General features: G+C 37.0%; 1 protein-coding gene across 4 annotated transcripts; it reads left to right on the top strand.

The window, feature by feature from the left end:
• Nucleotides 1-4,914: 4,914 nt before the first annotated feature.
• On the top strand, nucleotides 4,915-10,809 carry LOC130742935 (polypyrimidine tract-binding protein homolog 2). 4 transcript variants are annotated; one of them, XM_057595043.1, is made up of 11 exons: nucleotides 4,915-5,071; nucleotides 5,502-5,701; nucleotides 5,789-5,998; nucleotides 7,001-7,063; nucleotides 7,145-7,218; nucleotides 7,821-7,916; nucleotides 8,144-8,201; nucleotides 8,435-8,539; nucleotides 8,689-8,770; nucleotides 9,361-9,473; nucleotides 10,109-10,809. In XM_057595043.1, the coding sequence occupies exons 2-11, from the start codon at nucleotides 5,516-5,518 to the stop codon at nucleotides 10,445-10,447; spliced, it is 1,326 nt and encodes a 441-aa protein (XP_057451026.1). In that variant the 5' UTR covers nucleotides 4,915-5,071; nucleotides 5,502-5,515; the 3' UTR covers nucleotides 10,448-10,809. The 4 variants fall into 4 exon arrangements, with proteins under 4 accessions (XP_057451026.1, XP_057451040.1, XP_057451034.1 ...); XM_057595057.1 differs by lacking the exons at nucleotides 4,915-5,071; nucleotides 5,502-5,701 and adding an exon at nucleotides 6,135-6,192 and having other exon boundaries at nucleotides 5,825-5,998; XM_057595051.1 differs by lacking the exons at nucleotides 4,915-5,071; nucleotides 5,502-5,701 and adding an exon at nucleotides 6,132-6,192 and having other exon boundaries at nucleotides 5,825-5,998.
• The last annotated feature ends 2,882 nt before the right edge of the window (nucleotides 10,810-13,691 follow it).

Here is a 13,691-nt window from a genome sequence, read left to right as displayed (position 1 = left end):
ATTTTGACCTTCCTTCGCTTGGTAGTCACATTTTACTTGTGATATATAAGGTGTTGGGGATCAGTGGATCACTGCATCCAGTCGAGCTGGCTCCGAGATATTTAGCGATATGCAACTCGATGTTGCATGCCTTGTATTCAGATTTTGTTCAAAGGACCTAAGTCATTTCTCATTTTTCAATACGATTTCATCCCCCATTACATTTTTTGTTGGAAGAGGTGTCTTTGTTGGAAGGTGGTTTGCTTCCTATTTTCTCTAGTATGAGGCTAACAAGTACTAGCGCTTTGATTGCGTGCCTTGGCTCGAAGGACAAGTCGTATTTTGAATGTTTTATCGCCCAAGTTACTTATGGTAGGTCCAATTTGCGCAACACAATTTGTTTTGAGAGATTGGTTCAGATTGTGGATGAGACTAAAAATAGTGCCTTAGTCTTCTAGCTATGGCAACCGCGGTGAAATTAAACCATAGTTTTTTCACTTTCGATCCATTACCTTTATTCCTTTTAGCACTTTATTGATGAAGTATATAAGTTATCGTATGCCGAAGTATATAAGTTATCGCATCTCTTATGCGTCACGGATTGGGGCTAAACTTACTGCCTCATCATTAATGGTGAGGTATATGAACAAGCATTTCTCAAGTTAGGACAAATAATGAAGTTAAGTAAATGTCAATTTTAGCCCTAAAAGGATGTTTCACTTAGGCCATTCAAAAGTTTAAAACAAAAAATTATCATTAGAATGAATTTAAATTAAATCATGCATTAAGTCAATAGTTTCAAGGTATTATAATAAAAATCTAATATAACAAATAGAAATTATAAATATATTTATATTAATTATATTTAGTCAACTAGGTCAGTTTGTTGTGTTTAGAAGACTTCCTAAATTGTCCAAGTCTAACATTTTAACTAAATATGCTTTTAGAAAGGGACTAAGTTTCATTCACACCTCTCAAAAATTAAATTGGAGATGAGGTGTTGAAAGAAGAAAGATAAGAAGGACAAAGAGAAAATAAGAAATGTGATTAATGATATGATTGAAAAAGAAAAAAAAGAGATAGATAAAGAGTGGAGAAATATAATATTGATGAATCATAACTCTTTAAAAATATAGCTTTATCCCTTATTTGATAAAAAGAGGAGAAACATAATAGTAGTGTGAATGAATCATAACTCTTTGAAAATATATAGCTTTAGCCCTTATTTATTTATTTCAAAATTTTTGATTCATTTCCATTCTACACATTACTAGTTTCTGTGCGTACTATTTTTTCTCTTTCTTTTTTTTTGGTTACAATGAGGGGACAACAAGCCCCGAAAACGAAAGAAACTAGCTAAGGCCTACAAGGGAGCTAACGACAGGAATGCTATCCTGTTGCAAAATATAGTGGCATTCTCCAAAGGGAGAGTCAAAGTAGTGACAGCCATATTGGAGCTCCAAGCCAACTTTCGCCAAGTAATCCGCTAGGGAGTTATAAGCCCTCGGGGTGTGCTGGAACAGAAGGGACCCATGGTCGCTCTGCATGTGCAGGATGTCAAGAACTAGCTGCTCGTATCGATGTGAACTGCCATCAGGAGTAAGCAATACGTTGATTACCTCCATAGAGTCGGACTCTATAATCACATTGGGAAACTCCATATTCATAGCAAGCTCAACCACTATCTTCACCGCTATTAACTCAGTAAGGAACACATTTGCTGATGACAGAGTGCCCAAGTTACGGCTAAAACCCTTCACCCACGAGCCCGTTGCATCTCGAATAGCTCCTCCACAACCAGCTTGAAGATTATTGCTAAGCGCTCCATCCATATTGATTTCATGCCAACCTGCATCCAGAGTGGACCAACCTGAGTTTGAGGTACTGGCAATATTGCAGTCAAAGACTCCTGCTTGATTACCCGTGGAATGAGATAACAGAGGAGAACTGGGAGGTAAAGTAGCGAGCTTCTCCATGCCCAAGGACTTAATCAGGGACCATACACGCGCTGAGGAATGCGGAGTCTGGTTGAACACCTTGTCGTTTCGCATGCGCCACATAGCATATAACGTTGAAGTAAAGAAACGGGGCCAATCAACACTCGTGCCACCTCAAGCTTCCCCACTGATATTTCTAGAAACCCATGATTCCCAGCCAGTCGCAAAAAAGGCATTTGATAGATTCCCAGGAATAACAGAGCGCAAGAATGACGAGGCCTCACGACAATCACGAAACAGGTGGACACAGGTCTCGAAGCGGAATGACATAACAAACATAGATCATTGGAGCTCATGTGTCTCCGTTGACGAATAACATTCGTGAGGATCCCTTTATTGCAAAGCTTCCATAAGAAAACTCTTATTCGTTGGGGCCCTTTGATGCGCCAAATTCTCTTCCAAAAATCCTCCACGGCTCGATTGGGCTGAGTGCTGGTTATCATTTCAAATGCAGATTTAGTGGAGAATGCACTAGAAGCTGTGCCTGACCACATAACTTCATCCTTACCGTTGCCCGCTCGCACCTCATGGAAGGATATAATCTCCTGGACCGTGGCCTAGGGAAGCAGGTGATCAAATAGATTGTTATGCCATCCTTTCCCCTCTTCATAGAAGTGAGAGAGAAGAAGGTCTTGCTCGTTGTGGGGGACCTGATGTATTGCCAGATTCAGAAGGATATGCCCAGATAAAATCCAAGAATCTTTCCAAAACTTAATGGTGGAGCCGTCCCCCACTTGCCAGCTACAGCCTGAAATTACTTTGTCCCAGGTATGGCGAATCCCACGCCAGACAAGGGATTCTCTACTGCAGCGTTTAACCACTGGTAAAATATCATTCTCGCACCCATATTTTCCTCGCAGCGCACGAACCCACAAAGAGTTAGGATGATGAATTAAACCCCAGCCTATTTTCATAAGAAGGGCTTCATTAAACTCGGAAAGTGCGACGAAAGCCAAGACCTCATTGATTTTTTGGACTGCATATAGTATCCCCCGTTTGGTTAAGGACTCGTGGATTTTTTTCTCTTTCTGTGTGTTCGATTTGAGGTCATTATAGTAAAAATCTTACCTTAAAATTATACTACCTCAAGTCATTAACAATTTGGTTCTTTTTTAAGAATAAAAAAGTTTGTACTGCATTAAATTTTTGAAAAATAAAACATTTGACTCTCTCTCTCTCTCCATGTATCAATGAAAATAAATTAATTAAAAAAAGTTTGTTAAAAATAATTTTGAAAAGTTAATATATTGGGAACAAATTTTTAGTGCTACCTACAACATTAAAACCTGGTTTGAAAGAATTTATTTGAGTTTACCTTATAACATAAACTCTAAGCAAGAATTTGAGAAGTTATGCAAATAACTAATGACATACTTGGTTGTTTTTGAGCTAATTTTTGTAAGTTATTCATATTAATAAGACTTTATGCTCATCCTTAACCTATTTCCAACTTATTTTGATAAGTTTATCAAACTAGCTTATGATAAGCGCTTATTGTAATAAATGTTTACTTACGTTATTTACCCAAATGCAGTTTACCTATTTTTATTTTTATTTTTATTTTTAAGAAAATGTGCCTTGATGGTATATTTTATTCTTATAATAAAGAAAAATTGTAATACCATTTATTTACTTATACATTATAATAGTCCCTTCGATGGACAGTCGCCAGGATAGGGAGTTATCAAGGTAAATTTTGATGCTTCGCTCAAGATGGGGCAAGGAGTGGGTTTTGGATTCATGGCTCGGAATTGTGGGGGTCAAGTGTTGGCTATCGCGTTAATTTTACAGGAATGCTAATAGTATAAGTTAGATATTGTAATTTCTATTTAGCATGTGTTAAATTTTCGCCCCCTTAAACGATTTTTTCTGGTTCCGTCCCTGGCTACGGTGTTGAATTTCTGGGAGGACGCTTCAAACCCTGTGCTGGCAGAAGCTTGTTGTTTTCGGTGGGCAATCAGATTAGCATGGGAACTAGGCTTTAAAAGTGTGATTTTTTAGAACGATTTACAGGTTCTCCATTGTGCGTGGAGTTCCAAGTTGAATAACCCTTCTTATCTAGCTTCCATGGTTTAAGATAGTTTATTTATTTCCATGAATTTTACTTTATGTAGGTTTGTCCATGGTAAGCGCAGGTGTAACGCGATAGCTGACTATCTTGCTCGGAAAGCCTTATCCCTTAACCAATATGTTGGGATTGAGGAATATCCGAAGGATTTAGTGTCTTTCCTCACTACATATGTACCAACTTTTATTCCTAATTAATGAATTCGTATGTTGACTGTTAAAAAAAGTTATTATAATCCCTTTAGGTACAAATGAAAATAAGTCAGGCCAGACTTTTCGCGGCCCAAGTTTAGCCTGTGTTCTAATTTCGCGACCTAAACCTGACATGTGGCCTGTCATATGCCACACTCTAAAGCCGGACTTGGCCTTTACGACGGTTTGACCTGACCTACTAGTCTGCTTAAAAGCTTATTTAACCGATAATGCCTTCATAAAGAGTTCAATACTCAGTATGTGAGCGGGCTAATAAACTGCAACCTAATAGGCCTTTGTATATATCACTGCATTTCCATAAATTTATATTATTAATAAAAATAATATTATGCAAATAGACTGACATATCAAGTCAAATAGACTTTTTTACAGTTTCAGCGCAACCTTTTTACATAATCAAGTTTTTCTAAAATGTCGAAGCCTGATCTTTTCAATAAACAAGTCCGGTCAGGTTGCAAGCCCCTGACAAGCCTGACATACTTCTACCCATACCTTCCGAGCGCACCGTAATATATCTTTTGTTACAAGCTAAGCTAGACTATGGCGTCAAGGCAAAGCGATGCAATGACATCAGACGCAAGGAGCCGCCAAACACGCCGCCGAGGGGAATTTAATATCATAATAATAATAATTTTTGTAAACACAAAATTGTCATCTCATCTAACCCCACGCGGCGCCAACAAACGATAAACGCGAAGTTGATAACGGAGAAGGCTAATCTCATCTCATCTTTTTTCCCCCTTTTCTCGAAAACCCTAATTCCTCAAAAAATCACAGACCTCTTCTCCTCCTCTTCCTCCTCTCAATTCTCTCAGGTAGTGAATTTTCCCCAACACTTTCTGTGTTCTTCTGCTTTTTGATTCACGTCGATCTCGAAAACCAACAGCATCACGAACATCAAATAGTTTCAATTCCATTAGCGATTTCTTCTGAGCTACCTCCTTTGATTCGGATTAGGTTTCAATTGCATTTGCACTTTGTTGTTACCCCTAAAATGGTGTTGTTTTCCCCTTTTGTTTAGTTTTTTTTAATGTTATTGCATAATGGCATCTGAAAATGTCAACCCTGTTACCCTAGTTGTGGAATGATTAAGGTTTGGTTGTTGGGTCTTTATGAAACATGTTAGTTGAATTATGAGTAAATGAATATCCAGTTGTTGGAAATTGTTTTGAGAAATACAGTTATGCAGTAATATGCTTATGTTGCTTTGTGGGATACCTAATTGTTAAATGGTTATTGTTTTAGGTTTATTGTCTGAAATGGCATCGGTGTCTACTCAGCCACAGTTCCGATACACTCAGCCACCGTCGAAGGTGCTTCATTTGAGAAACTTGCCATGGGAATGCACAGAGGAGGAACTTATTGAACTTGGAAAGCCGTTTGGTAAAGTTGTCAACACCAAATGCAATGTTGGAGCTAATCGAAATCAAGCTTTTATCGAATTTGTGAGTGGATTTAGTTTTCCTTTTGTCTCTGTACTGATTGTTAGTTACAAGTCATTCATATATGCTATTTGCTTCCATGATCTCCAGGCAGATTTGAATCAAGCTATTGCGATGATATCCTACTATGCCTCATCATCGGAGCCTGCGCAAGTACGAGGGAAAACTGTGTATCTGCAATATTCAAATAGGCAAGAAATCGTGAATAACAAAACTGCTGCTGATGTTCCTGGGAATGTACTCTTAGTAACGATTGAGGGTACAGATGCACGCCTTGTTAGCATTGATGTTTTGCACTTGGTAAGCAGTTGCATGTGTATATTAGTTATATGCTAACACTGTTATGGTGAGGATGCTGGTCACTTAGTTTTGTTATTAGGTTTTTCTTTGTCAGGCTATGGAAAAGTTGTTGACATGTATGTAAATGAATCAGCAGGCCCATGTCAAGGCAATATCTTCAATGGCAGCTTAGTGCTTTGGGAGAAATAGCGCTTGTGTGTTTGTCTCCTTTTCTCCTTTCCTTAACACTACCTCTTTCTTCCCTATTCTCTCCCTAAACTCCTGCCATTCTTGTAGTTTAGGATGTTACCATTCTTTTTTCATTTTTGCATCCGTGCTTTATTGACTCATCATCTGCATTTTACTTTTACCTAGATTTAGTCACCAAATTCTGTGCTATGCAGTTTTTTTTGGTGTTCCAACTATTGTTTGGCTGTTTTAGATATTTTTAAAGTCTTATCAGATAATAGTAGGCTAAGTTCCCTTCTAACCTTGGCAATGGAATGCTGAGTTTTCGCATAATTTATAGTTGAGGAGGTCATTTACTCGCAAATCCTTTGTTTAAAACTTTGTATCAACTAATCAAGCATTGAAGTGAATGATACCATTACCTTCAAATTCTTATAAGTATTATTAGAGAATACAGATATATATTCTTGGCAGTTATTCATCTAAGAAAACTGTGATTTGGATTACATCAGTTGGATAAACTATACCCCCCCCCCCCCCCCCCAATTTTTGCAGTTAAAGAGAAAACTGTTGCTATTGTTTTGATAGTTTATTGACTTTTAATCTTGCTCAGTGCTTACAAGTTATAATATTTTAGTTCCTCTGACGCTAATGTATTCAACAAGAGCATTTTTCTATTAGCATTCCAAGAGATATATTCTGAAATTTTAGACTTGTTAGTGCTCCCACTTTTCTATTGTATACAACTTTAGAAGGCACAAGACACTGTTCATTTTGTGCTACAGATTTATCTTAGTAAATATCATCTTGAAAGTATATTGTTTACTCATGCAGGTCTTTTCGGCCTTTGGATTTGTGCATAAGATTACAACATTTGAGAAGACAGCAGGATTCCAGGTTTAGTGATAATCATCCCTTGTTTTTTATTCCCTTATTTAATCTAATGAGCACAACCTTATTCTATATAAAACTGTGTAGGCACTGGTGCAATTCTCTGATGCAGAGACTGCCACAGCTGCAAAGGATGCTTTGGATGGAAGAAACATACCCAGGTAACAATTATATATTTATATTGTTTGACAATGTTTTTAGTTTACTGCTGTGGATCATATGATGGTCTAGTGTGGTTCATACTACATACGTTCTTAGATGGGTTAACTGTCAGCGGATTTGCTGTTGTATATTCACTCTTCCGCAGTTCTTTGAGTTTTTACATTTAACTTAAGATGGAGTTTATAGACTTTAACAATTATATTATGTTTTACAATGTTTTTAGTTTACTGCTGTGGATCATATGATGGTCTAGTGTGGTGCATATGTTCTCATATGGGTCAACTACCAACAGATTTACTGTTGCGTACTTTTGTACATTCACACTTCTTCAGTTCTTTGAGTTTTTACAATTAACTTAATATGGACTTTATAAACATTGTTTTTTGCACTTGATAGCAATTCTATGGATCGTTGAATATAGCAAATATTATAAGCTACATAATGTCAACCGGATCTTCTTGAATAAATGAATTATAAAGTGCTAAGTTTGAATCAGACTGCAAAATGCAAATTGGTTGTGATTGGAACATTAATAATTTCATTTTATTTCTCAATTTTTGTTATTTCTGATCATTGATCCTTAATTTCACCCTGGTATCAGCTATCTGCTCCCTGAGCATGTAGGACCATGTACACTCAGGATCACATATTCTGGACATTCAGATTTAACTGTTAAGTTTCAAAGCCACAGAAGCAGGTATTGCTTATTTCTTTTGTATGTCTTGCTTATTCGAAACCAAGTTTTGGCAGAACTTTTTATTTTATGTGCCTATAGGCTATAGTATATTCTTTCCTTATCCTGTTGGTTTTTGGTTTATTCCTTGTTTTGTATATTGGTTCTATATCTCACCCTTCATATAACCTTTTATCCCTATTTCGTCCAATGATATGATTTTTTCGATTGGTTACTTTTTCTTGCTCCAGAGACTATACAAATCCTTATCTTCCTGTTGCTCAATCAGCCATGGATGGAAACGGACAGGTAATATTTTGACTATTAAGATCTATGTGTTAAGTATCAGCATGACATCTATTGTTACCTGCTTGTTTGTACATTCAAGCCTTCTAAATTGCTTGTTTTAACTTGAATGCTTACTTCATGGCATCATGCACATCATTTAGGTTTATGCCTTACTGTCACGGGTTTCCTTTGCATGCTGATTTGCTTATCGAGTTTTTTTCCCCTGTTTAAAAATTCATTTATAATTTTTGCAGGTCATGGTTGGTTTGGATGGTAAAAAACTGGAGACTGAGAGTAATGTTCTCCTTGCATCTATTGAGAACATGCAATATGCTGTAACATTGGATGTCTTACATATGGTACTTTAATCTTCACAGCCCATTTTTTCTTTATTGATTAACATATGGTACTTTAATCTTCACAGCCCATTTTTTCTTTATTGATTAACAATACTGTTTAGTTAATAATATCCTGCCTTCTTTTTTCTTTCTTTTGTGCCTCTCTGTAGGTATTCTCTGCTTTTGGACCTATCCAAAAGATTGCAATGTTTGATAAGAATGGTGGTTTACAGGCTCTGATTCAATATCCAGGTTAGGTTCTTTGAAAAAATTTCCTCATCATTGCTTGGATAGTTAGATATATTATGTTTGTACTTCCGAATGGTATTTGTGCAAACTGGGTGGGTATCAATTGTTTTCCATGTCTCTCAGTTTTAAACATTACATGTGCGTCTATGTAGCCTGATTCTATGAAAATCAAGCATTTATGGTTTCAACTTACAAATTGGTGAGGAAAATGGCAAGTTTTACTGCACAAATGTCCATTGCTGAGATTGATTTATTGATTCTGTATAGAAATATTGAAGAAAGATACTTCTAGCTGCATCTTCTTGTTCTTTTGAACTTCCCTTTAGATTCTGTAGATATGATTGTTCTCTTAAGGAGTATGTGTCTGTTTCTTGCTGGGAATCTCCTCAGTAGGGAATATGATTATATTTGATTGGTATAATAATGATGATTCAAGTGCAATATGCATGCATTTTTATGTCAGTGACCCAGTGAGTAAAACATGGGGGATTTTGACTTTATCAATAGTAGAAAGCTTTTTAACGGCCTTGTTTTGTTTTATACTATCATTATAAGCTTGAGAACTGAGATAGTGATATGCCATGGGCTTGCAGATACTCAGACAGCTATTGTGGCTAAGGAAGCCTTGGAAGGACACTGCATTTACGATGGAGGCTTTTGCAAGCTTCACATCTCATATTCACGTCACACAGATCTTAGTATAAAGGTAAACAATCCTATCTAGAGTGAGGGTTGATCTTACTATAAATGCTTGAAAGAGCATATGATTTGGAGATGTCTTAACTCTTAAACCAATATGATAAAAGTAAAACAACGGTCCAGTTGTTATACTTATATGAGCAAACAAAGCCAATTCTCTTTGTTCATGGATATACTTAGTCATATATACCCAAAACTTAAGAATCTAGTTTTGGAGTTTGGCTTTCCTTTCTGAGATGATCACTGAAAATCCTTCAACTGAAGATCAACAGGAATCCCCTCATTATCATATATCTCTGTCACTCGCAGCTTTCTTATGGAATCTCGAGTACTATAATTACAAAAAATAGATCAACAGGAATCCCCTCATTATCATATATCTCTGTCACTCGCAGCTTTCTTATGGAATCTCGAGTACTATAATTACAAAAAATACATTATACCGGTCTCATAAAATAAAATTATGATTTGCTGTTCAGTATTATATTTTCTTTTTTATGCTGGGACTACATTTATCGTAGACTGTAAAATCATTTTTTATGGTTGCTGCTGGTTGGAACCTATTTGTCTCTTGAAAGAATTGCACTTATATTATAACTTCAATTGAACTTTAATTTCAAGGACCATTTTGTGTAATTACAGGTCAATAATGATAGAAGTAGAGACTACACCATTCCCACTACACCTGTTGTGAACACACAGCCCTCAATTTTAGGGCAACAACCTGGTCCTTTGGTGGGTCCTGCTCAGCAATACAATGGGTCTCAGTATACTCCAATTTCTTCACAGTCCCTGACACCTCAATCCCAGGCTGGGTGGGGAGCACCAGCACAGTCTATGCCAATGCAGATGCACAATAATATGTATGTTCCACCTGGAACTATGCCTCCACAAATGGCCCCTGCAATGCAATTTCCAAGTCACAGCTCCCGACAACCTACGGGCTCATTGCCACCATATGGATCCGGTCGCCCTCAATAGCATGCATCTCGGATGTCTCATGTATCCATTTCCATAAGCGGCAGCTGGTTTCTGCAGAAGTGAGGATTACCATTTTATATTCGGGTTCACATCTGACCTCCCTTTAATGGTGCTATTCTGAACCTCAAAAGGACCTCCATTTTATTACTTTTCATGTTTTGGATGTGAAAGTCTGCATGCAATTGGTAAAAACACTTAGTTGGCTGTTGGCTCAACTACGAAACGAAATGTTCTGTTGTTTCTGTTTTGGTCTCTATGGATTAGGTGTTTATATAATGAACTTGTGTTTTGGAATTGTATTTGGGAAATGATTCTAATACTAATTAATCTCTTGTGGATGGTGCGCTAGTCTCACACTTTCACTTGCTCTTCGTTTTTAGATTGTAAATAGAGGTTAGCTTGTTTACAAATTTTTTTCCTTAAAATGTCATTAACGTGATTAATGATTAATAATGGATGAAAGAGTAGTGTTATTATTATTATTATTTTGGTTAAAAGAGTAGTGTTATTAAACTTGAATGAATGTATTATGTTTGAGTTAAATATTTATATTAAGAAAAATACTTCGTGCTTGCTAACATGTAAAGGAAAGAAAAGAATGAAGAAAATCAAAACATGGGTGAGGGTTTCAGTTGAAGCAAAACAGTTTTTTTATTAATGGGAATCACATATTTTGGCTTTCAATTTTGAAATCAAGACTTCTATTTTAATGATTTGATTAGGAACCTCAATAGAAAAAAGTGACAAATATAATCTTTCACTTAACCTAGCTCACTGAGCTTCGCCAAATCCAAACAAAAAACCAAGCTTTAAAGGGTTCTAAGAAAAACTCTTATGATTTATATACACCTCCACTCGTTTTCCACCTTTATTTTCTATTTATTTATCTTTTCCCTGTCAATCAAATCACCTATTATATCTTTACTTTCTCTTTTCTTTCTCTCTATGTCTCTTTTCCGTACTCATTTCTGCGGATACAAAGTCATGAAGCTTAAAATTACAAAGTCATAGAATTTGTGGCCGGAGAAATTGATTACATGTTTGTTTAAACGTTGGACGTCCGGCTGAGCTTTTTGGAATTCATGTTCCGAATTCCAACCACCTAAAAGTGAAAAGAAAAATAACTACACTTATGTTGAGTTCAACATAACGTAAATATAAACAGAGAGTGCAAAATGCGTGAAAGAGCGGAACTAAAAGGGATAAATTAAGAATTTAAAATGGGGTGGGGGTGTGTCAGTTTGTAGTTAAAAATTCTCATTTGCAATAGTGATGACAATAATTATCATAGTACTTCAAATGTAGCTTACAAAGAAGTCTTTCGCAATGTAATATGAAGATCTTTTTTCTAGAAATTTACAACGATACACTCTCAGTTTTATTCTCAATGCAATAGTTTCAATTGCAAAAAAAAAAGCATTCAGTGACTTTTTAGCACATACATGTTACTTCAACTCCCTGTAATAAACTATTCAATAGATATTAAAAAAACCATCAATCGAGCATTTAGAAAAACAAGTTCAAAAGATAAGAACATAATAGCAACTAAAAAAAACATTAAGTACAAAACAAAATAAAAATTTATGATTACATATATTTAAAATAAGTTTAGTTCTTTCAACCCATAAAATATCTTTAAAAAACACATTAATCAAACACACAGAAAACAAAAATGAATGTCCCTCGTGCATCGCACAAAGTACTAGTATATGCGTGTGTCTAATAATAATAATAATAATAATAATAATAATAATAATAATAATAATTTAATACTCAATCACAACTTACTTAACTAGGTTTACTTTAAGAGTGCCGCTATTTGGCACGAGTAGCAGGGCACGAGAGAGGCACGAGTGACGTGGATTGACATCTCCCTTATGTTCACCCTCATCTAATTAGTTACCAACCTGTTGCTTCTCGTCTGCGAATCCTCTCCATGAGACAACCAACTACAACCTTGTATTTATGCACCGCCCCTTTGCAAAACACTGTAATGGAGAGGAGATTTTTCGGTTTCGATTACAACTCCACTCCCTTTCACTTTTTCCAAACCTTTCTTTCCTTTATGTGTTTCCTTCCTTTTTATAATTGCACAGTGTTTGCAAGAAACTACCAAATGCAGAGTCAACAAGGTGGAGGGAGGGATGAACCAGAGGTTTTGGGCGTGACGACAACATGGATGATAGTGGCAACAATTTATGAACCAAATGTTTTGGGCACGGCAACAGGACGACGACACAGGTCACTTCAACGACGGCGTGATGGATGGGGCAATAACACAGGCTTGAGATCTCGACAACTGTGGTCATTGGAAAATGAGGCATAGCCGACGGTGGAAGATGGATGGGGCAGAAAAGCAGGTTGCGACAGGAAATTGGGTTGTTACCATTCACACCCAAGGAAGCGTGTTAATGAAGGGGAAATGGGAGAAACACTGCTTTTTGGATTGTCGTGCGATTTCGTGCTTAAAGGCCTCGTGCCATTAAGCATTTTCCTTACTTTAACTTTGTTGTATTCATTTCATAAATGAAACAAGAATACATTAAAGGAGAGTCATTTGCTTGATATTAATTGGATATGAATCATCGACTGGACAATTATGAGCTCTCGAAGCAAGAACATATACTACTGATTATGTTAGGTGCAACATCCCAAAAGACATATTGGTTTTACACGTGGAAATTGAAGAGGGAGGCATGCAGTTTGTCCATGATATATTCCAAGGGAATTATTATTCAGACCCCCCACCCTATTTAGACCCCCAAAAATATGGGAAATGTCTAAAATACCCTTAATGAAATTTTTTTTTTTAAAAATACCCCTCCCTCCATCCTCACCTTCTTCCCAGTGCTATGTTGAAACCCCCCCACCCCCCTCTCACCACATACTCTTTCTTCTTCCAAACCCACTCTCTACTTCCCACATTGTTGCCGGCCACCGCCTCCACCACCCACGCCACCGCCGCCGTCGTCCTCACCCAACACCATCACCAACGTCGCCACCGCCGCCGTCGTTGTCAGCCGACTTCTCCTACCTCGTTGCCGTCGTCATCTGTGAAGGTACTGCACTCTAATCCCGATCTAGATCTATCGCACTCTCATTAAGCGTGAGCACCGTACTCTATGTTTGCGTCCGTTTCGCACCCTGTGAGTGCGACAGAGACGCACACTGATAGTGCGTTTATCTGTTATATTTATCCAGACACATTGTTTAACCGCGTCTCTGTCGCACTTATAAGATGCGT

Source organism: Lotus japonicus, chromosome 1, assembly GCF_012489685.1.
Source record: "Lotus japonicus ecotype B-129 chromosome 1, LjGifu_v1.2".
In the NCBI taxonomy this organism is placed as follows: Eukaryota; Viridiplantae; Streptophyta; class Magnoliopsida; order Fabales; family Fabaceae; genus Lotus; species Lotus japonicus.
The sequence above is the reverse complement of the archived record's forward strand: the minus strand, read 5'-3'. Positions and strand labels throughout refer to the sequence as shown.

Excerpts from the sequence above, each read along its gene's own strand:
- LOC130742935 (XM_057595043.1), top strand. The coding sequence starts at position 5,516 with ATGGCATCGGTGTCTACTCAGCCACAGTTCCGATACACTCAGCCACCG. Across the intron at positions 5,999-7,000 it reads GCATTGATGTTTTGCACTTG|GTCTTTTCGGCCTTTGGATT; the intron begins GTAAGCAGTTGC and ends TTACTCATGCAG. Across the intron at positions 8,202-8,434 it reads CCATGGATGGAAACGGACAG|GTCATGGTTGGTTTGGATGG; the intron begins GTAATATTTTGA and ends TAATTTTTGCAG.